General features: G+C 40.6%; 1 protein-coding gene across 1 annotated transcript in view; it reads right to left on the bottom strand.

Annotated features, from left to right (window-relative positions):
- Nucleotides 1-24,893, bottom strand: part of LOC150078283 (eukaryotic translation initiation factor 2-alpha kinase 3-like) — a 280,030-nt gene that overhangs the window by 24,570 nt on the left and 230,567 nt on the right. Inside the window, exon 17 of the mRNA XM_090385567.1 lies at nucleotides 6,149-6,250. Coding sequence (XP_090241693.1) covers nucleotides 6,149-6,250 — 102 coding nt within the window. The remainder of the gene's footprint in view (nucleotides 1-6,148; nucleotides 6,251-24,893) is intronic.

The following is a 24,893-nucleotide window of genomic DNA, read 5'->3' on the forward strand; positions in this document are numbered from 1 at the left end:
TCACCATCTTCAGTAACCATCTGTTGCAGCTCCTGGCAAACCTCCATATGAATTGCTGTTGCTCAGGTGTGAGTAGGCTTGGAACCCAGCATTCACAAACAAGTGTCATATTCAAATGGTCATGGAGAATAGGGTGCGTACTTGCTATTGATATTCTCAACCTCTCTGCCAGTTGCTTTACTGTTATACAGTGATCTGCTCTCGCAATTACAAAAGCAGTACTTATGGTTTTTGTTGTGAGCAGTGGTTGGAGCTCAGGACAGCAAATTTTTGTGACTGAATGATGTCCATATTTAAACATTCTAAACCACCTGCAAGTTGTTCTATATGGAAACGTAGACTAACCATAAACCTCTTTAACATAGTACCTTAAAACTGTCATAGTCCCCTCTTCCAAAATTAAAACTTATGCCTTTACCTTTAACTACTGCTTCATCTTCCTACTAATGACTGCATGATCACTACCATCCAATGGTTCCTGTACTTTAAGCCCTCTGATGTCATCTGGTTTGTGAGTAATGATCAAGTAAGAATATTCTCGCAACTAGTATTTTCTCTGGCATACTGGTATAAATAATAATCATTTAATTTTTCTAAAAAAAAAAAAATTGTGTGTACCCTGTATGCACGAAAGATGTTTTATCTGTAAACATCTTTCATGACACCTGCTAAATTTCGAACAGCTAGAACCGAAATCATGAATGATATAATTTATGCTCACGCTCGCTACTTACCCTACCGAATCAATGTTAGTGATAAATAGGATACACATGTCTGAAATTTAGTAGGTGATCTAAAAGATCACCTACTAAATTTCTGCATTTCCAGAAATTTCTAAATTTCTGGGGTGATCTGCAAGATCACTTCCCATGATCCTTTTGAGCGATCACATCCAAGATCATCTCCCATGATATTTTGTGCTATCTTCTCTCCTAACATTGCTACCCTCATAACATCTTGCCAACATATTGCAAGGCCTGACATGAAAAGTTTTTATATTGTACTAGAAGGAACATGGAAGTTAAAGAATTGGATTAAGTCAGGAAAATTATAATGCCCAGAGAGTATCTTGTGGAGTAGTAGTAGTGGCATGCAATGCAAGAAAGTAAGTGTATGAGTTTATGCAGCATCAGCCAAAAAAAAAAAAAAAAAACCCACACCATTCCCTCCAAATGCCTGTCCAGTTCCTCCTTAAATTTATTTAACTTATCAACTTCCACAACGACAGATGGAAGTTTGTTCCGGCAATTAACCACCCACTGGCTAAAGGCAAATTTCCGCACATCCATTCTACATCTATCTTTTCTTAATTTGAATTTATGCCCCCTTAGGTTCGTAATCTGAGCAAGTGGAAGGATCCCATCAGAATTCAGCGTGCTCAACCCATTCAAGGCCTTATACACTTCAATCAGATCGCCGCACAGGTTCCTAGTCTCCAGCCACAGCAATTTGCAGAACTTAAGCCTCTCTTGGTAAGAGGATCCCTTCATTCCCCTCACCAATCTTGTTGCCCGTCTCTGTACAGTGAGATATGTAATCTGAGATATGCTGCAGCTGAAAAAGTAATAGTAAAAATAGTAACTATTCAACTTTTATTGTGGGTCATCATGAAACAAGTGAATACATGGGTTGTGTAAAGGTAACTAGGGTAAGAATATGTGCATGTATACTTGCATATACACTAATGCCAGGAGCATTGTAAATAAACTTGATGAATTTGAAGTACTGATTAAGTCAATAAATGCAGACATTGTAGGGATAATAGAGACACAGTGTCACTCAGACATAAGTGATGCTGAATATGAAGGTGAATACAATTTATACAGGAAGGAGAGAGAGGACAGAAGGGGTTATGCTCTTAGTTAAGATCATATTAAATCTAAGGCAGTGCATCCAGATGACATGGGTGACAAGTGCAATGTTCAGTCAGTTTGGAGTGATATAAGCACTGGGAAAACAAATTGAGAGTAGTAGTCTGTTATAGGCCCAATAACTGTGATGAGTATACCAAACAGCTATATAAAGAAACAGAGTGGGCCATAAATCAGAATTTCTTATAATGGGAGATTTCAACTTTCCAGATGTTGAATGGAATTTCTGGGCCCCACACACACACCTTTTTGTATATTTTTTAGATGACTGTTTTCTACAGCAGTATATTAGAGAGGTAACAAGAGGAAATAATACTCTTGATCTGGTTATCAGCAGTAAATTCTACATGCATTAGGAATCCGCAGGTAAAAGACCACTGGGTGGCAGCTACCAAAGTGTACTACTGTGGATTTTTAATTAAAGATATATTCTACAGTCAAGGATAAAAAGAAGGGCTTTTGCTTTTGTAAGTGTGGCTACAGGGTTCTCAGATAGATCTTAAATTCTATGCAGTGGGACCAGCTGATGATGTTATCCCTGATGCATTCAGGGAAGTAATCATAGAAGCTACAAGGTTTTTCATACCAATGAAGAAATACCGTTAAAGGCTTAGACCTAAATGGATATCAGATGAACTACCGACACAAGTGTTAGATTAGAAATGTGCATGGATGCATATAAATTATCAGGTGATGCAGAAGCTTATGGTAGATATAAATTAGTCTATAATCAAGTCACAAAGGAGGTTATGCAAAATAACACAGATTATGAGAAGTCTCTGGCAAAGAAAAGCAGCAAAGACTTCTACTATGTTAATATTTTCAGTAGAAGGAAGAAAATGAATCACATGGGACACTTGATGTCAATGGGCTAACTGTTGATGACCCTACCCAGACTGCTGACAAATTGAATAGGTATTTTGCATATACAGTCACACTTTAGGAATTCTTCAGGGCACATTATTGCTATGGATAAAGGGATGGTTAAGTGAAAAAAGACAGAGTGGTTATCAAAGAGCACTGCTCTTCGTGGACTAATATTATGTGGAGTACCCAGGGGTCAGTGCTGGGCACATTGTTGTCTTTAATATTTATTAATGATACTGATGAAGGTATATCAGGATGGTTAATGACAGTAATCAGGGTGACTACTTCAACAAGATCGAGGAAAACTGGATCAATGGGCTGAGAAATGATATTTGAAGTTTAACATTGACAAATGCAAGGTACTGCATATGGGTAGCAGTAATCCCTAAGTAATTTATCAACTTGTGGTACTACACTCAGGACAGATGAAAATGAAAAAGACCTGGAGGTAATTGTGCAGTCAGATATGAGATTCTCTGAGCAGTGCAGACATGCTGCCAGAACAGCTAATGGGGTTTTGTAAATGATGTACAAAGAAACTTTGCTAGCAGGGATAAGGAGGTGATTATTCCTTTGTACAAGGCCTTGGTTAGATCACACCTTGAGTATTGTATACAGATCTGGAGGCCTCACTTCAGGAAGGATGTAGATCTGCTGGAATAGGTGAAGAGAAGGGAAATCAGATTTCTGAAGGTAACAAAAGGCTACTCTTACTTAGAAAGGCTTCAGTTCTGCAAATTGTAGCTTCTGGAGACTAGGTACTTGTGGGGTGATATGATTTAGGTTCTTAAGGCTTTCAATGGAGTGAGTAAGCTGAATGTGAATGGCATTCTTTCTCTTGCTGAGACTACATACGAGGGAAGGATGGTTGCAGGACAAATGTGTGGAAGTTTGCCTTCAGCCAACAGATTTGTTGGAACTGGCCTCCATCCACTGTTGTTGAAGTGGATGGTTTGAATAAATTCAAGGAAGAACTAGACAAATTCTTGGAGGGTATGGATGAGTGAAGTGTGTCGTGATGTTACATAAGGTTGCTTTCTTGCATCATTTGTCACTACTACTAACATACTACATCATATTTCTTACCGCTTGAAATTGAAAAATGACATCTATATATGTATGCTTGCCTACATGTTTGCCTTGTGTATTTTTTTCCTTTTTTCAAATTTTACAATACATGGAAAACCTTGTATGTCTGCCTTCTGAAATTTGATACTGTTTTTCTTAATTTAGCTTCCCACCAAATAAGTACAATGAAATGATTGTGCATTTTGGAGAACAACATTATCCTGTGTTTCAATTTTGCAATGTAGACTAGCACACACCAGATGGCCAATTCATTAATAGAAATAAACAGAAATTTGTAAAAAAAAATTTTTAAATTCCGATTTTGATTTTCTGAAAAAAAGTGAAATTTTGAAATGCATGATTCGTTTCAAATGAATAGTGCATTTTTTTTTTTTTTTTTTTCCCCATTGAGAAAAAGGTGGAAGAACTCTGTACCCAGCTACATTGTTAGTTGTCTGATGGCACCAGGGGTATCCCCCCCCTGCCTCTGCTGTACTCAGCTGTATTATGAGAGTAGACAGGGAAGGACTAAAATTGAGTAAAAAAAAAAAGAAAGAAAACAAAAGTGGAGGGGGGGGGGGGTTGCTATGGCTGACTGAGAGCCATTAACAATGGACAACTGAAGAGCAGAAACATGTACCAGAAACTACGGTATTCCCTCCTTTGTTGTTTAGCTGCATTCCCTCCTTTGTTGTTTAACGCTTTACATAAAGTTTGCCACTACTTAATTTTTGAAGTTAGATTTATAGTAAATTATCTTAGGAATTAGCCATTCCGTTTTTTCTGTTTCCTTTCGAATTATATTGATATATATTTTACCGGCTCTTACTACTTAACCAGGATCCCTACTATTAGGGTCGGGAATTTACACTCCCGGTTATATCCGATGTAATATCGATAATTTGCTTTTCCTTTTCTGTTTCACTTTTAGCTATCCTCTTGCCTAATTTTTCATATCTCACGAACTATTAGAGTAATTCGAGGGGGAGTGAGGTACTATTGCTTTAACTACTCTGCTTTCCGTTCCTCTTTAGTTAGCTAAATTAGCCTTTTTTCTGCAAATTGTTCAGCAAATATTAATAATTTCTCAGTTGTGCTTATAATGTTGCAGCGATCGGTCGGGCTAAATATCATCCAGCCTGTATTCTTACAAATTATGGTTAGACATAACCCTTTTTGGACGGCTAGATTTATACTGATTTATAGTATTTACTTTAACCTAATTTTAAATTAGTTGAATTATCCATTATTATGGATATTGGATTTGGTATACAGGCAGATGATAACAGAAACCGATGGCTAAGTCTAACATGGAATTTTATTTTGTAGGGGTTTAGCCCTCAACAAAGTCTCTTGCAAAATGGGTTCCCATGTAAGGCTTATTTTGTTATTTAACCTAATATTTTATATTTTTCATGTAATTTTTCATGTATACTGGAGGTACGGTTGGCCAGTGGTTACATCGATTTTCAAACGATGGAGGTACTTACATTACACTATAACTTATATAATTTGGACATACCTAACGACCGATGTAACGTTCTATCGTTTGATGGCATTAATCGGTTAGTTCCATATGTAACACTTAATAATTTTATATATTTGTAACACTTAATAATTTTTTATATATATTTTACAATTTATCTCTGGAATATTTGGATTCTTTATATATATATATATATATATATATATGCAGTATACACATTTTACTGCTTATATTATTTTTTGTTTAATATAATCATCTGTAATTCATCATATAAAAAAATGTGCAATTTTCCATTCAAAAATATTGCATTTTGGAGAAAATATTCATTAAACGAACTTCAATTTAATAAACTGAACTTCTATTTAATAAATTTCCTTGTGCAAATTTATATGCAGATTTAAGTAGTTTGAGCTTCATTATTTGCAATAACAGAACCATATTTTAGTAATACAGGCAAGAGAGAGAGAGAAAATTTAAATTCTTAAAACATTTAATTTTATTTCAGAATAATTAATTTCTGTTGCTTTCATTCTAGAATTTCCTTCCAACACAAATTCTCAGAAAAGATAGTTGCCAATTTTCAGGCACCACCTGACCTCACTGAAGTATTATGGTGTCTGCATGCTGCATTGGCTAGCTCTGCATTATAGTTCAAAAATAGTGGCTGTCTCTCTCAAAAGGAAGCTTATTTTCTTTTTATGCAGGGCAGTTGAATTCCAGGACCTGGCTCTGAAGTCATAAATTTCACTTCTCACTATATCCTCAGCTAACAACAGTCAGTTGAAATCTATACATATCTTTTTTTCATGTTTATAAAATTGTACAATGAATATGAAACCCAAAATAATGGATTTACCTTAGTACGTTCCATTTGAGTAGGAAAAGGTGTGAGAAGCTCAAAAAATATTAGCCCCAAAGAAAAGATATCCACCTTGTGACAATAGCCCTTTCCTGAAATCTGAAAGAGAAATATTACTCTTAAGTGATACTGAGAATAATTTTTTCAGTAAAAACAAACACTTCATAAAATTATTAAGTCAGGTAATTCTGAACTAAAAATTAACACACAAGATGATCTACATGTCACTGGTTCAATTAATGTCAGCAAAAAGCCTTACTTTTACCAACAGTAAGCCTTTATAACAACACATCTTGGATTCCATTAAGTAAATCTTCATCAAGATTCAATTTTATTTTAAAATAATAAAACAATAATAATTAAACTTTATAACACAAAAATTAGTTTTAAAGCTAATTTTTGTGTTATAAAGAATACATTTTATGTCAATATTTAATGAAACAGCATTGATACCAATGAGGCTAATCCTGTAAATTTCTTACAATAAAAATTACATGTAGATTAAAGACAAAAACTGTGCTTTGTTGCATCTTCTATTTTCATTTCCAGGTAGTACTATTCAACAATACCATAAATGTGACCACAGCTGTAGAAAAACTATTTTATACACCCTTGTACAAAACATTTATTGTGATGCAGTATACATACATACTGAGCAATTCAAGAAGGATCCTTCTCCAAGTAGGAATTCCATTTACCACAAGACTTTGTTAGCTTGGGAAACAAGCAGGACCAACCAGAGCATTAAGAGGACCTGCTTAGGAAATTAATGAAATAGCATCACAACAGATGGCATGGAGAATTCTTTGCAAGGGCATTGCCATGGGAAATTATAATTTAAACTCTCATAACATCACCCTAATGGATAAAGAAGAATGGTATAATTTCCGTGACTTTCAGAAGTGACCCACAGAACCCATAGTGAACACCTAACAACTTTTAAGTTGGTAAAATGCTCAGATACATATATTTTTTTATATACAGTCAATTCCAGTAAATTGGGACACATCGGGGCAGATCACTTTGGCCCAATTAAGCGGCTGCCCCAATTAAGCGAAATTTTAATGAGCTGAAAAGCACATTCTAACGGAGGCAAAAAAGGTATGAATAAAATAAAGGGAATGTGGTATTTAAAGAAAGCACACTGTATTTAAGTTACATTGGTACAAAACATTTATTTAAAAATAACTAAAGCTAAAAGCAAACAAAATATACGTATGTACATATATAAAATGAAGATACAGTACAGAATAATGTCCGTGTCAAGCAAAGGTTACACATTACTTAAGGGTTCTTACTGTAATACCTTGACGTGTTCTCTTTATGGACTGCAAATGAACAAAGTCGACGCAGGTATCTAATGCTGATAAAGGACTGCCTTCCTGCAGGAAATAACATCTCAATTCAGCGATACATTTCCTGGCATCCTGGATAGTCACTTGCTTAGGTATATCATCATCATCATTTTCTTGGTCTTGTTGTGTCTCTGAGTGTTTTGCCGCAATTTGTTCAAAAATCGTTTCCTCATAATCTTCATTTTCATCGCGGCATTGAAGGTTATCGTCAATCGTTAAAAATTCTTCACAATTTTGAACCTGTTGCAGTTCCAAAGCCATTTCATTTTCTGTACAGCTTATCGTGTCTGAATCACAATTAGTCATGAAACCACATTTAGAAAAACAATTCCGAATTGTTTTGCTGCTTATTCCTCGCCAGCTAATAGCAATAAATTGTACAGCTTTTAACACTGAAACTTTTGCACTAACCTCTATTGATTTCGAAGATGGTGTCAGCAGATTTTCCTCAATTGCTTCAAGGATGTGATTAACCAGTTTTCCGCGATAATAGGTCTTCAAATTTTTTATAATTCCCACGTCCATAGGCTGTATTAGGGATGTGGTGTTAGGGGGTAAAAATTCCAGTTCAATATTTTTTAAACCAGCTACATTAGAGTGTGCAGTGCAGTTGTCCAATATCAACAGAATTTTTCTGGACTTCCGTTGCAGTTCTGCGTCCCAGTTCATTAGCCATTGCGTAAAAATATATGTGGTCGTCCATGCCTTCTTATTGGCATAATACGAAACTGGCAAACTGCCTATTGTAAGCCCCTCGAAACAACGAGGTTTGGCACTTTTACGAATAACCAAAAGTTTGAGTTTATCATTTCCTGACATGTTTGAGCAGCACAACACTGTTACACGACCATTGCTTTCTTTGAACTGGACAGTGTTATGTGTTGATAGCTGAGGGAACCATTCGGCGTAGCACGATAATACAGACCTGTTTCATCGGCATTGTAAATGCCATCCCACTAAATTTTTTAAGCAACTCTGGTAGTTTTTCAGATTTCCATTGCTCAGCACTCGTAGCATCAGCACTGTCCTTCTCACCATGTGCTTTTTTGTAACTAATGTCATGTCTACACTTCCATCGAGACAATCAACCATCCGTCGCTTTTAAATTTACGTGACCTAGCTTTTTGGCCAACTCTTCTGACTTGGTTTTTAGCATAGGGCCGTTTACACGCACTCCTCGTTTAGATACAGTGGAAAACCATTGATTCAAAGCATCTTCGACTTCTGGATCTTTGCCCTCCCGCTTTCACTTATGAGATATTTTCTTTAAATCCACGCGCAATGTCCACTCCTCTCTAAGTTTTTCTTGTTGCTGTAGCAGTCGTGAAATTGTAGATTTTGTAACCTTTATTATCTAGCTGACAATGACTGATGTTAAGAGGTTGACTTTTTATCTTGTCAAGAATAGCAATTTTTTCTGAAAGCGACAAATCTTTATGTGGCACTTGACAGGGGTCTTAAATGTACTCAAAAAAAGGGGAGGGGGGAAACCAAAATCAGTGCACTATTTGGTACAGTTTTTAATCTATTCTAACCCACAAGATGTATACATATGTACCTAGTGTGATCATAAACAACTGCAAGCAAAATTTTTTCAGAATCCGATTACCACGACACAGAACAAATGGAAAACAACCACTGTACAGCACGACTTCGCAATAACTGATTCGGCTGCTGCCCACATGATCTCTTTGTTACGAACCATCTAAATTAGTTTATTGTTCAATAAACTATATTCAGATGTTTGTGTGCGGCATCTAAATATAGTTGATTGTTCAATCAAGACCTTCATTGCCCCAATTAAGCGGCGAGTTGGCCCAAATAAGCAGAACAAATTCAGGCTAAATATTTGTTTTGTTTCTGTTCTTCATAATTTGCCCCAAATAAGCGGCTGCTCCAATTAACCGGAATGCACTGTATACGATATGATGATTTCCTTAAAACTGATCATAATCTTAACTTCATTTATAATAATCCTATTTTGGAAACATCACTAATATAGTGAAATCCATATTTAGAGGTTTCCCTAACTGAATGCAAATTTGAAGTTAAAAACCAGGAAAATAGCAGATTCAAAATATGCTTTAAGTGATCCAGTGGCATGTTATCCTATACACAAAAAAGGTTATCGTAAGGAGAATTGGCCGTTGAATGATGTTCAGCTTTCTTCGTCCTACCACAGTGGAGGCTTTGGCAGAACCGTAGGTGACAGATGGTATGAATATGGTTTTATACAGTAAGGCTAGAGTGCGTTTTTTGAGCCCCCAATCTCGGCGGGTCACCCTGGCAACCAGTGCAATGTAGTTTCTTATTTTCTTCTGTAGATAGTTGAGATGTGGGAGAAATGTTAGTTTGCTGTCGATGATAATGCCTAGGAGTTTCACCTGAGTAACAAGCTTGATGGTTGTGCCACGTATCTTGATTTGAGGCGGCCTCCGCGGATCAAGATAGCCCTTCAGGAGAATGGATTGGGTTTTTGTGGATGAGATGCTCAGATGGTTTTTCCGGACCCACTCTTGCAGGGTGGTAAGAGCTCTGTTGGCAGATACTTCAAGTTGAGCCCTGGAGTCCCCTGCCAGGATCAGGGAGAGATCATCAGCATATGCCAAGGTCTGGACATTGCCTAAGTCAGTACTGAGAAGCTCGTCGAGTACAGAGTTCCAGAAAAGTGGGCCCAGGACAGAGCCCTGAGGGCAACCTCGCTGGACACGACATTCCACACTGGAGAAGGGAGCCTGAACCACAATGCTCCTGTCACTGAGATAACTGGCAATGCAGTTGTAGAGATTTCCTGGAAGCTCAGCGCGTCTCAGCCGTCCGAGGACGCTAGGCCACCATAAGGTGTCGAACGCCCCAGCAAAGTAGATCGAGATGACGAGGAGGTACTTCTGGGTGCAGTTCCTGGCAGCATTTGTAATGGTCTCCAGCACATCGACCGTAGACATGCCCGGTTTGAATCCAAATTGATTTCGTGCTGGTAGTTGTGCAGTATTGTAGTGGTTTTCCAGTCTCTGTCTAAGGAGCTGCTCAAAGACCTTACTCAGCACAGAAAGGAGAGCAATAGGTCTGTATGAGTCAGGGCAATCGTGCGGTTTATTTGGATTTTTGAGTATGAGCCGAATGGACGCAGTTTTCCAATCAGTTGGGAACCATCCCTTTAGCAGGCAATGGTTGAAGAGGTTTAGCAGGGTTTCTGGAGCGAATTCGGCAACTTTTTTAATTATTTCTGGCTCAAGCATGTCCAGGCCTGGTGACTTGTTATTTTTCAGTCTCTCAACGGCCATAGAGAGATCCTCGACGTTGAAAGGCTCTTCCACGAGTGTTGAGTTATAGTTGTTATTGTCGAGGCAAAGCTGCTGTTGTTCTGGTGAGTTGTCATCTGGTGGCTGTTTGAAAGAGTGATCAAGTATGTTTGAAATTGAATGCTGCCAGGTGGAGGTCATGTGGCCTTGTGGGATGATTGTGGAGCAAATAACTTCACCTCTTGGCAGTTTATTTGTTGTTACCTTGAACACGACACCCCAGGGGTCAGATTTACCAACTGTTGATACCAAGTGCTCCCAGGACAGTCTTTTACGTTGCCTAATCATCATGTTGTAGGCGTTTCGAGTTTCTCTGTACTCCTGCCGGAGGTATTCAATTTCTGTGGGGGGGCCAGGATCGCCTTGCCCGTTGGAATGCACGCCTCTTTTAGTTTACTTCACGTCTGAGGGCCTGAAGCTCCTCTGACCACCAGGGGACCAACCCGGGGATGGGATTTTTCCCGTTTTATTGCTGTATTTGCAGCGTTCGTTATTACATCCGTGACCTTGCGTTGATGGGAGTCTGGATGCTGAACTTGCACATTCTCAGTTTGTAAGTGCAATATCCCATTGATGAGTGTTTCTTTAAACAGGCTCCAGTCAGCTTTGTTAAAAGCGTATCTGTGTTGCTTCTGTCTGAGAATTGTGGACTGAGTGATCGATCTGTACATGTTGAAAGTTATGGATCGATGGTCTGAGGTGGATCAGCCCTCCCGTACGGTCCAATCCGACAGAAATCTAGCAAAGGACCTGGTGGGGAGAGTCACGTCAATCGTAGCTTCCCAAAGTGAGCTGGAAAACATCGGCAGGCTGTTGGGCCTATTTATAACTTCCAGACCACTATTGGCTAGGAACTCCTCCAACCGCTGTCCATTTGCAGCACCTCTACGCCCTGGGGTCTCACTGTGCCAGAGGTACAGTGACAAATGACAATCTTTGCACCTGCCAGTTCTGTTAAGACATGTTGTAGGTACTGGACTGCAGGTAGGATGTCCTCTCCCGACCTGCAGTACAGGGAAATGGCATAGAAGTCACCCAGAGAGGAGATGATGTGGGCACAGGCGGCCCATGGAAAGCAGATATCAGATATCTGCATCACAGTCAAGTGAGGATTCCTCATGGTGATTGCCGCCCAGGGTGTCACACCAGGAGCCTGGACAATTTTGTAGGACAAGGGGTATCCCCTGATTTCGTTTGAATGAGTGTAGGGTTCTTGTATTAAGAGAATGTCAATGTTTTCCTCATCTGCCTTCTGTCGGAGTTGTCCCACAACGGCCTTTGCCCGCTGCGCATTTATTTGCAGGAATTTTATCTTGTTGCTGTTTATGCAGTGTCCCCATAATTTATTCGTTGTTGGAGCATGCTCTTGGCTTTGATGTAGACAGGGCATTTATTATCCCGAAGTGAGTGGGCATGAGGTAGTTTCTGGCTTTCACAGTTAGCACAGATTGGTTCATTGGCCTTGTTTGGGCAGGTTTCATAGCTGTGGCCTTTATCTGCACAGTGACCACAGGTCTGTTCTGTCTGGGTGCACGTGTGGGTCGTGTGACCAAAACGACAGCATCTGAAGCATTTTGGGACAGCTACGTAGCGGTGGGAGCGCAAATTTATGTACACTCGATTGTGGTGGATCAGTATGTGCCAGGCTGTTGGTGCCAGTTCTACAACCCAGTTGAAGGAAGTGCCACTTCTAGACTTCGTTTAGTACTTTGGCTTTATTAGGTTAGCTGGGTCCTCTTTTGGGAGTGCATGTTGGAGGTTACGCCTGTACAGTTCATCTCGTATGGTGTTGGGGTCCAGGCCCTTGTCGATGTCATAAATTACTATTCAGGGTGCCTTTTTCCTTGGGGGCTCAGCTAGAAGGCCAAGGGTAGGTATCTTAGCATTTGTTAATATCATATCAGCGTCATCCTTCGAGTCAGTTTCTATGATGATGCCCATATTTCGGGTCTTTCGGATGGATTTTATTTTAGTGTTTCTCAGATCATCAGTAAGGGAAGCGATTACAGTCTTCTTAATCTCCTTGCTTGTTTTTGGTGCACTGACTGTGGCCGGCTTGAGAACTACCAGGTGTGGTGTTGGTAGTAATGTCTTTCTTTTTGGTGGCGGGTCCGTTCTCGTATTCGGCTTTGTGTTCCTCAGTGCATCAGCAAAAGTTGGGGCGCGCTGTAGCATTTGTGTGCCCCTACATTCGAGGTATGCCTCGAGTTTGGCCTCATTCCTCTCAGAAGCAAGGTGAACATTGGGCAGGATGGTTTCAAGCTTTGCCCAGATACCAACAATCTCGCCCCGAAGGGTTGAAGTAATGCGGCTGGAAGACTCTTTTAGTTTATTTTCTAGTTCGACTCGCAGGGCCAATACCTGCTCATCAACGGTGCTCTCTGGAAGAGTTGGGTTGATGTCAGTCGACTCTTGCTGTTTTGTCGTCTTTTCGCGGTTGTCTTGTGTGGGGCCCTGGGATCCCTGGGGCTCTTGAGGCTCACTTTGTGAGCGGGTTTCCCTGTCCAATTGGGGAACTACCCATTTTCTGTGTTTCTTTTTGGATACCGGTGTCAGCCGGACATCCTCAAAATTATCCGGGATCTCAATGTCAGGTTGGTCACTTTTTGTGCTATCAGTGGTTTGTTGAGCGCTCGATGACCGTTCAGTGACGTTACAAATCAACTCAGTGGGATTTGTACTGGGTGTATCCATATTCTCAGATTAGTTGGAAATATCGGGAATATTCAGATAACAGATTATTGCTGCACAGTTAGAGGTTGAGGAATGACAAAGTTTGGTGCCAACCACAGGTTTGTGGCTAAATTTGAAGCCAGATAGTGCACGGATGTCGATTTGGGCTATCCCCCACTGTCACGTGAGGGGGGGGACGCACAACCGTAAAGATAGCCTTGGAGAACCTGTGCTACTTTCTTCTAGCGTTTCTGCAGCCGCAGAAGCTTATGGTGAAGTCTGTTTTTCCACTATACAAGCAGGAACGAAAGTAAAAGCTGTCCATGGTAAGTCTATTGCGGGGGGGGGGGGGGGGGGGGGAAATCACTGAAATCATGATTGCACCGAAAATTGTTCTCTAACACAGTTTGAAGATATTGGGACGTTATCACAGTTCCAGGTTTCACAGGTGGAAATGCCGTCCCCAATCAATGCGGCAGTCAAGGTCACAGCTGAAGGAGTAGATAATTCAGTAATCCCTGCGCCTGAGGGGAGTGCTACACATTCCTCCCAAGTCAAGTGCAGGGTATTTGCGTGGCAACCACAGTATAATTGGCGCCTCTCTATAGCCCTGCTGTCAGCCGCATGGTGACCAGTACGGTCTGGCAACAAAGGATATAGATAAAAAACGCAAATAATCTGCAAAGTTCCCGTTAAATAATCAAAAGTTTCTCACCCTGAGATCCACTATAGTAGTTATACTAAGGAGTAAACTTTTCAAAAACTAGTAGACACTGTTACCACATATTCGTGAACAAGATCCAGGAGCGCGGAAAACGTGCGTTCATGCTAGACGGCGGCCATTGTGATCACCTCAGCCAACCGGAGAGGTGTAAGGTGTATTTAGTGTCAGACAGCACCAGGGGTTCCCCCCATCTCCGTGTTGCTTTCATTGTGGGTGTACCAGTTCACTGGGAAATGCCAGAGATTTAAAAGTGTGTGGGCTTTGTATCTGTATGATGTCGTGTACCGTTGTTCATCTGGTCGTTTAGTCGCTGGACCCCTGCTGAGGATCAACGTTGCCCCACCTTCGCCCCGTGGAGGCAGACCAGGAACCCAGTAGTTTTAGTTTCACTCTGGCAGGTCCTGCCACTTAATTTCCTGAGATTTCAGAGGCTAGGACCTAAAAAAAAAAAAAAACGCACACGCTCTTTTATATGCACGTACGTACAGACAGATACATATATCCATCATCGTCGGTTTTATGATCGTTAGGTGAGGGGGGATAATGCTTGCATTAATAAAGGCCGAAAGAATGGGCGAACGGGAATTTTGACATCATTAAGTTTTTGTGTGTGGGACATTCACTAGCATAAAGACAGAGTGGGTGGGAGACTGAAGGCTGGGGGGGGGGGGGGTTAAGACAGAAATATGGGGATGATAGAGTAGGCAACCCCAGAAGTCAGTGAGGCATGTCCATGCCTCACCAGGAGAAAGTAGGGGGCCGGGGGAGACTGTCCCACCACTGGCGCAGGGGAGGGGGTTCAAAGGCACCAGGCAAGGGAGCCCGGTGAGCTGAAGAACAGATGTTCTTTAGTTATAATGGTAGTGGGTTGTGGGCTGCGGCCATTTGGTTTCTCCTCGTCCTCCTCCTCGTGAACAGTGCCTGTGCGTAATCGAAGGCTTGATACTCCTCCTTCGTGTCTAGGAGGTGATTTCTTGTCCCTGTGGTAAGTAATGGATTCTGGTGAGTAAAACACCATGTAGGTCTTCATAGAGCCTGCAGTCATACATTAGGTGCTGCCAGCTCTCCAGCCCCCCGCAAGTGCAAGTTGGATCAACCTGAATCCCAAGTAGAGACAGTTTGGCATTAATCGCTCCGTGTCCAGTTAAGAGGTACGTTGCTTGTAGACCTGGGGAGAACCAGTTGGGTGAGGTTGGGTAGTTTTGTTCAATACTGGGTAGAAATTTCTTTGTGATCTCTCCCTTTTGAGAGTTGCACCACCTTTCCTGCCATGCCTGCTGCAAGTGAGTTTGTATCCTCTTCTTTTCCACATTTTTGTTGCTGGTTAGGTCAATAGTGAACCCCAGAAAAGTCTGTGGGGTGCCTTTGTCTAGGTAGTATAGTAGGCCGCATTGTATGATTTCTAAGTCCAGCGGGAGAGTGCCTGCGAGCACTTGCAGGGCGTGGGTGCTCACCGTGCAGCAAGCGTGAGTGATGGTTAGGAGGCTGGATCTGTGAATTTGGTCTGTGATACGTCTGTTTACTGCTGTTGTAGTTTTTTGAAACCATGCGCCGGATGCGTAGGTGACAATCAGAGTGAAGATAGCTTTGTAGAACAGTTTGAGGACTCGCTTTTTCAAGCCCCATTCTTTACGCGTGACCCTGGCAACCATGGCTGCGTAGCGTCTTATTTTTTTAAGGAGATATTTCAGATGGTCCTGAAATGACAGGTTTTGGTCCAGTATCACGCCTAGGTATTTCAGTTGGTTGGAGAATTTGACTGTTTCCTGTCCAATTTTTATTTGCGGAGGCTGCCTAAGATCAAGGCGTCCCTTTAGTAGGATGGAGTTTGTTTTTGTGGGGGATATTTTGAGTTGATTTCGGTTTGCCCATTCTTGGAGAGTGGTCAGGGCCCGATTTGCGAGGACCTCTAACGCGGCTCTTGAGTTTGCCTGTATCGTCAGAATGAGGTCGTCCGCGAATGCCTGAGATTGTACTTCATTGAGATCGATGTTAAGAAAGGTGTCCAAGACAATATTCCACAGTAGTGGGCCAAGGACCGAACCTTGCCAACCGGAGAGCGACAGTGACACAAATCACTGCCAATTTCAATGAGGGAGGTGCCAGAAACATCTCCACCAAGACCATCAGGCAATCATTAACAGCCGACCCACCAGAGTGCCAATGCTAACACCATAACACAGGACTCTACGCCTCAACTGGGCAAAAGAACACTGGCACTGGACCTTGGATAATTGGAGATGGGTGTCCTGGTCTGAAGAGTCCCATTTCTAGTTATTTCGAGTGGATGGGAGGGTGCACATCTGGTGTAAACCACACAAAGCTATGCACCCATCATGTCAACAAGGAACTGTCCAGGCTGGTGGATGGTCAGTAATGGTCTGGGGGTGTTCAACTGCCACATGTTGGGACCTCTGGTACGTCTAGACATATCTCTGAACAGTCCATCATTACAGATCATCTGCATCCCTTCATGGTCATTGTGCACCCACAGGGCAATAGACTCTTCCAACAGGACAATGCACCTCCCCACAGAGCCATGGTGACTAGAACATGGTTCAAAGAGCATTCTGCAAATTTTACCACCATGGAATGGCCTCCTCGTTCACCAGACATGAACCCCGTGAAGCATCTTTGGGATGCTGTGGAAAGATCTGTTTAAGCTTTGGATCCTCCACCCAGGAATGCGACAGAATTATGGATAGTGGTGCAGCAAGCAAGGATGGAAATACCTGTGGAATGCTTTTGGGAACTAGTGGACTCAATGTCTTGCCATGTGACTGCCCTTATCCGGGCTAAAGGGGGACTACCCATTATTAAGTAGGTATACCATGATTTCTGTCCAGTCAGTGTATATATATATATAATTAATAACATAAACTTTATAGCATAACTGGTGCACGGTGTTATTACCGCATTAGGTATATTACTTTAGTGTAGTATTTTTAATTACAGGCATACCTCGGTTAACGTTACCTCTGATAACGAAGCTTCGATATAACGAAGTCCGCAATTTCAAGCCCCATTTAACATAAAAAAAAATATTCCAGTTTAATCACCTGCAATCTAAACAAACTGAAGAAATTACGGAAACCTTTGGGGCTTCTCGTGGTTGGTTCGAGAAATTTAAAAAACGGGCCAGGATTCATAGTGTAAAATTAACAGGAGAAACTGCAAATAAGTTTCCAGAAAAACTAAAGGAAATAACTGAACGTGAAAATTTTCCACCAAATTCGGTGTTCAGTGTTGACGAAAACGGTTTGTTCTGGAAACGGCTACCAACAAAAAGCTTCATTTCTATTGAAGAAACATCAGCTGCTGGGTTCAAAGCAGCCAAAGACCGTTTAACGTTACTCTTTGGATCAAATGCCTCTGGCGATTATAAATTAAAATTGTTATTAGTTTACCTAGCTGACCGGGCTAGCCGAGTGGGTAAAGTACCTGCCCGGCAACCCAAAGGTCGCGGGTTCGATTCCCGCCTTGGGCTTGGATCAAAGTACTGCAAAAACCTTGGGAGGTGCAATATGGCCACAGAAGCCGATGCGCCAACAACTACCAAATCAAAAAAAAAAAAAAATTAGTTTACCATTCAGAAAATCCGAGGGCGCTAAAAGGTAACATAAAAATGAATTTACCTGTAATATGGAAAGCAAATAGAAAAGCTTGGGTTACCAAGAGTTATTTACTGATTGGTTTGTTAACCACTTTTGTCCTGAAGTAAAACGGTATTGTCAAAAAAACAACTTTGAAGAAAAAGCTCTTTTGTTGTTAGACAATGCTCCGGGACATCCTACTGATCTTCACACGTTGGACACATGCATTCCTGTCAAAGTTGTGTTTCTTCCAGCAAACACAACTTCCCTGATTCAGCCATTGGATCAGGGAGTAATAGCATCATTTAAAGCTTATTATCTGCGTCGAACATTAAGCAATTTAACCGATTTGGTTGATTTGATTTGGTAGTTGTTGGCGCATCGGCTTCTGTGGCCATATTGCACCTCCCAAGGTTTTTGCAGTACTTTGATCCAAGCCCGAGGCGGGAATCGAACCCGCGACCTTTGGGTTGCCGGGCAGGTACTTTACCCACTCGGCTAGCCCGGTCGGCTAATTTAACCGAACTAGAGGATAAAGAGGAAATGACAGTTAAAACTTTTTGGAAAAACTACACCATTAAAAACGCAATTGAAAACATTGATAGTTATTGGAAAGAAGTCACTAAGAAATGCTTAAATGGAGTTTAGCGCAAAATATGGCCAGAAGTTGTACTAGAAGAAAATAACATCCAAGAAATTAGAAATGAAGTTATCCAGATGGCTCAATCAATAGGTTTCGAAAATGTCGATGAAGAGGATGTTAGAAATTTATTGAATGCAGAAGATGATGGTTTTTCAGTGGAAGATTTAGAAAATCTTGTTAGCAACGAAGACAAAGATAATGAAGACGAAGTTAAAGAAGTTCCTGCCGAAAAAGTGTTAACAACCAAAGATTTAAAAAGGTGCTTAAATGACATTGAAAGCGTTTTGAATTTTTTTAGTGAAAATGATCCTGATTTAGGAAGAAGTTTTATTGTTAAGTGATCAGTGTTAAATGCAATAACTCCGTATAGGCAATTGTTAAATGAAAAAAAAAAAAAAGCATAAGCAATCAACTTTAGACTCATATTTTAAAATGAGATTTCACTTTGTATGTAAGTTGACTATTTATTTAATAAAACTTTTCTTTGTTCGAAAAAAAAAGCTTTTCATTTTCTTTAAGTGGGAACGTATCCCTATTCTGGCCATAGTATTTTTACCTCTGAAAACGAAGTTTCGCTTAATGAAGTAATTTCGTGGAACGCATCCTATTCATTATTCGAGGTATGCCTGTATTCTGAATTCTGAATGAAAATAATGCCCCAGACCAGAGAAGCAAAGCAAAGAGCTCAAGGTAGTGGGAGCGCCATGCCTCCGGGGCAAACTGATGGGGGGGGGGGGTTGTCCTCTGCATCACGGCCTTATGAACTATACTGCTTGTTTGATGTCTGCTGATCTTTCTGGAACAAGACCTGATATTATCTTTGTGTGTTTAATGTAATGAGTTTGAGGATATCGAGCGGCAACTGAGCATTGTTACGGGGATTTATGAGAGCTTGAAGAACAGGGTGGAGGCCCTTGAAGGATTAAAATTGCGGGGTCATTAAGCTTTCAGCTGCATAGATCAACCCAGAATTTGCACTTGCTCATCAGGCAACACAGCAGCAATTCCCAAGGAATACACTGGCCACAGGAGCTAGTTGTTGCCAGTGACTACTGTCAGGAAACAAGAAATATATTGAGCAAAAAGGATAGATGGAATAGGACTGGGGTATGTCTGACAGGGGGAAAAAATTGATGAGGCTGTAGGGCAGTTATCACCTTTTAAGGGCAAAAAAGATGATAACGTTGTACATGTTGGCACTAATACCATTAAGGAAATGAGATCTCCAGACTTACTTAACAAGCACAGGGCAATGAAAAAAAAGTTGCATGTTAGGGCTAATAGTAATAGAAATATCATCATCATCATCAGCTATTTTCAATCCACTGCAGGATGAAGGCCTCTCCAGCAACTTTCCAGTTTATTCTGTTTTGAACACTGGCCATCCATTTACTACCCAAAAACTCATGAATTTCATCTATCCATCTCCACCTTTGTCTTCCAGGTTTTCTTCTAGCTCCTCTTGGGTACCATTCTGTTATTTTCTTAGTCCATCTGTCATCATGTCTTCGAGTTATGTGTCCTGCCCAAGACCATTTTAGTTCTTTAGATTTGATAAGAATGTCCTTTACTTGAGTTTGCTACCTAATCCATGTGTTTCTCTTCTTATCTAACAGTCTGATTCCCAATATAATTCGTTCCATTCTTCGCTTTGTAGTTCTCAGCTTCTCTTCCATTCTTTTGGTGAGTGCCCAAGTTTCACTTCCATAAGTCACGGTGGGGAGTATACATTGGTTCATTATTTTATGTTTCAGACAAACTGGGATATTGCTCTTCAGTACGTGACTATATTTCCTGAATGCTATCCATCCAAAATTTATTCTTCTCTTCACTTCCAGCCATTTATCATTATTACAGCTAATAACTTGTCCCAGATAAGTATATGACTCCACCTTTTCAATGACTGCTCCTTCAATCATTATTTCCCTTTCCGTGGCATACGTGTTCATCATTACTTTTGTTTTAGCCATATTCATCTTTAGTCCAAAATCCTTACTAACTCTGCATAACTGATTAACATTTTCCTCTAATTCTTTGGGATCGTGGCTTATGACCACAATCTCATCTGCAAATCGTAAATGGTTTTGGTACTCTCCGTTCACATTGACTCCTTTCTGCGACCAGTCTAATCTTCTGAAAGATTACTCAAGGGCAGTAGTAAACAGCTTCGGAGATATTGTGTCTCCTTGTCAAACTCCTTTCTCGATTTTAAATTTGCTACTGTCTTTGTCTAGTGTAATAAAGGAGGTAGCACTCTCATATATTTTCTTCAAAATCATAATATATGGGGTATCTATGCCTTGTCTTTCTAGTGCCCGAAACATTGCCTTATGCTGTATAGAGTCAAATGCCTTTTCATAATCCACAAATACCAGGCATAATGGTGTTTTATATTCATTTGCCTTCTCCATTAGCTGTGATATTACGTGAAGGTGATCCATAGTTGAGAATCCTGTCCTAAAGCCAGCTTTCTCTTTCGGTTGATTCTCATCAAGTATTCTTTCTAATCTGTTAGTAATGACCCTTGTGAACAACTTCTAGATGTGGGATAACAAGCTAATTGGTCTATAATTTCCAATTTCTGATTTATCTCCTTTCTTATGCAGCAAAACTATGATTGCATTATTCCACTGCTTAGGCGTTTCACCTTTTCTAATGCACTTTGTGAAGAGCCTTGCCAGTTTTTGTGTTATGTCTCTTCCTCCCAATTTTAACAACTCTACAGTAACTTCATCTTCCCCCGAGGCTTTCCGATTCTTCATTTTCTTCAATGTATGTTCTACCTCATCAGGAAGAATATCGGGTATGTCATATGTGTTGCTACTTTGCAATCCATCCTCCCCACTGCTGGTATCATTCCCTCGCTCCTCGTATAATTCCCTATAGTAGTCTTCTGCTATCTGAATTATGCCTTCTCTGCTGTTTATAAGTACACCATCGCTATTCTTCAGTTTCAGTATCATTTGTCTTTCTGTATTACTGCTGATTTAAATCCTTTGTTTTCCCTTAATGCTTGTTCTACTTTTCTTGTGTTAAATCTTATGTCCTCTCTGAGTCTCTTTCTAATGGCTTTGCATAACTCAGTATACTCAATTTTCTCCCTGTCAGTGTTTTTCTTGCTCTTCATTTGTCGTCTTCGGTTCATCATGACAAGCGTTTCTTGACTAATTTTTTCTTCTTTGGATTTCTTTTTACCTATTGGTTTCTTGGGCTTTTTTATCACTTTCAGAAAGTTTTCATATTCCTCGTCGATATCTTGATCCTAGCCAGCTACAGAAGCTCAAACTTGTTCTTTAGTTCCAGTACACACTGCTTTTTCTCCTCCTCTGTTATCTCAAAGACCTTTGTATTATTTACTTGATTCAGTTTTTTCCTTTCCTTTCCTACATCTATATCAAGTGTACATCTTACCATTCTGTGATCACTTCCAACATTTACCTTATTCAGGACGGCAACATCATTCACAATATATCTTCTGTTAGTGAGGATGAAGTCAATTTCATTAGTTGTTAATTCATTTGGACTCTTCCATGTCCACTTTCTGTTCACCCTTTTCTTGAAAAAAGTGTTCATTACTGACAGTCCTTGAGATTCTGCAAATTCCACAAGTCTTTCACCTCTTTTATTTCTTTCACCAATTCCAAAATTTCCTATAGTTCCTCTTTCTGTGCTGTTTTGCCTTTTTCCAACCTTAGCATTGAAGTCCCCCATAATAATAGTGTAGTGGGTTTTCTGCTCACCTAGAAGACTCTCAATTTCGGTGTACATTTCTTCAACCTCTTCATCATCATGGCTCGACGTTGGTGCATAAATCATTATAATCTTTAGCTTGTACCTCTTAGAAATCTTGAGTATTAGTCTTGACATCCTTGGTGATGTACTTTTGAATTCCAAAATGTTATTTTTAAAATCTTTATGGACCAGAAACCCAACTCAACCTTCACTCCTTTCACAGTTTCCATTGGTGTACAGCAGATTTCCACTTGACAAACTTATAAGTGATTCATTTCTTCTTCTTGTTTCAGCCAAACCAATGATATTCCAATTCACATTTTCTAATTCCTTTTCCACCTCTAATATCCTGTCTTCACCGATGAGTGATCGTACGTTATAACAGGCCAAGTTCAGTTTCCGTGCATGGCAGCCTGGTTGTACCCAGAGATTCTTAGCACCCTCTGCTTCCACTCTGATCCTCTCACTGCCGTAAGAGGAAGAGTGAAAGCTGCTGGAGACTGAGGGCCATTTGTATTGTTGTGCTCTCATATGCTGGAGGGTTTGGTCTTTTCCTCTTCACGCTGACCAGGCATCTTGAAGAGAACCACTCTACACGTTCGTTGCCACCTAAGTGACATAACAGGGCTTACCATCGAGAAGGTGTGCATGAGTGGATTTTAGGGAGGCAGGCCAACCGGACTTCTCCTAAATCTTCTGTAATAGAGAGATATTGGATCCATCAGTGTTTTAGGCTGAGAGTCTGATAACACACAGGATACCTGTTCCCCTCTAAGCCCCCTATAAGCCCCTAATAGAAATATAGTAATAGTAATTGTGTTGTTATGTTGTTGTTATTTGGTTTTTAGGAGCATTAGCAACTAAGGCCATATTGCTCCGGGATATGCGGTGGTCATTCCCTGAATGACCTTTCCGCATCCTCCGTATTTGGTGGTGACGGGCTCGAACCCCGGTCTAATCAAGAAGCGTGTGCTACGCACTGCTGCTCCTTCCCACCTGGCTACGGAGGCACCAATAGTAATTGTGGCATGTGATGCAAGAAAGCAAGCGTACGAGCTTATGTAAAAAAAAATTCACACAACCATTCCCTCTAAATGTTTGTCAAGTTCTGCCTTGAATCTATTTAAGCTATCAACCTCTACAACGACAGATGGAAGTTTGTTCCACCAATCAACCACCCGCTGGCTAAAGCAAAACTTCCGCACATCTACCCTACAACCGTCGTTCCTCAATTTGAATTTATGCCCCCTCAGGTTCATAATCTGAACAAGTGAAAGATTCCCATCAGAATTCAGCGTGCTCAACCCATTCAAGGCCTTACACACCTCAATCAGATCACCTCGCAGGTGCCTAGTCTCCAGCCACTGTAATTTACAGAACTTCAGCCTCTCTTGGTAAGAGGATCCCTTCAATCACTTACCAAATCTTGTTGTCCTTCTCTATACATGCTCAAGCAAATCTACATCCTTCCTAAAATGAGTCCTGCACACCTGCACACAGCACTCAAGGCGTGGCCTGACCATTGCCTTATACAGAGGGACAATCACCTCCTTTTCACTGCTAGAAAAATTCCTGTATATCATTGACAAAAACCCCATGATCTTCTCTGGCAGCCTGTCTGCATTGCTCAGAAAACATCATATCTGACTGCACAATTACTCCCAGCTGTTTTTCATTTTCTACCACCCTAAGTGTAGTACCACACAGTTGGTACGTTCCTCTGGGGTTACTTCTACCCATATGCAGTACTTTGCATTTGTCAATATTAAACTTCAGTTGCCACTTCTCAGCCCATCTTCCCAAATTTTCTAGATCCTGTTGCAGTAGCACACTGCCATTACTGTCATTAACAATCCTGCGAACCTTTGTATCATCTGCAAACTTCAACACTAAGCCCGGTATACCTTCATCAATATCATTGATAAATATTCAAAACAACAGTGGACCCAACACCGAACCCTGTGGGACTCCACTAATAACATTAGTCCACGAAGAGCAGCGCCCATTGATTACCACCCTCTGTCTTCTCCCACTCAACCATCCTTTTATCCACTGTAGAAACTTACCCTTAATACCATTCTTATTCAATTTGTACATAGTATTCCATGCGCAACAGTATCAAAAGCTTTCCTGAAATCCAAGTATATGATATCAAAATTATTTTTTGCATCCAGTTCCTTTGTAACCACATCATAATATCCAATCAAATTTGTCAGACAAGACTTTCCCTTAACAAACCCATGCTGTGTCTGAATTATTGTTGCAGTCTTGTCTAGATGATTTTGCAATGCATCTTTAACCAGTGACTGCATTATTTTACGTGGAACAGAAGTTAAACTAACCGGTCTGTAATTACTCATGTCACCCTTCAAATCCCCTTTGTGAATTGGGAATGCATTTGTACATCTCCAGTGTGTGGGGACCTCCCCTGAATCTAAGGATGCTCTCATAATTATGGCTAAGGGTTTGCTTACTTCCTTTGCAACCTCCTTTAATATAACTGGACAAATCACATCCACCCCATGTGCCTTTCTTATGTTTTACAACAATAATTTCTCCTCCACTTTGCTCTCAGTTATTAGAAAATCATTAAGTATCCTGCTACAATTTGATAAGCTTCTGGCATTTTCAGTCCTTAATTCCTCATGTGTGAATGTAAATGCAAAATACTTGTTCAGTTTGTTTGCTATCTGAGCAGGATCAACAACAGCTGAAACATC

This window comes from Mastigoproctus giganteus, chromosome 11, assembly GCF_048544385.1.
Source record: "Mastigoproctus giganteus isolate SK-2022 chromosome 11, ASM4854438v1, whole genome shotgun sequence".
NCBI classification, from domain to species: domain Eukaryota; kingdom Metazoa; phylum Arthropoda; class Arachnida; order Uropygi; family Thelyphonidae; genus Mastigoproctus; species Mastigoproctus giganteus.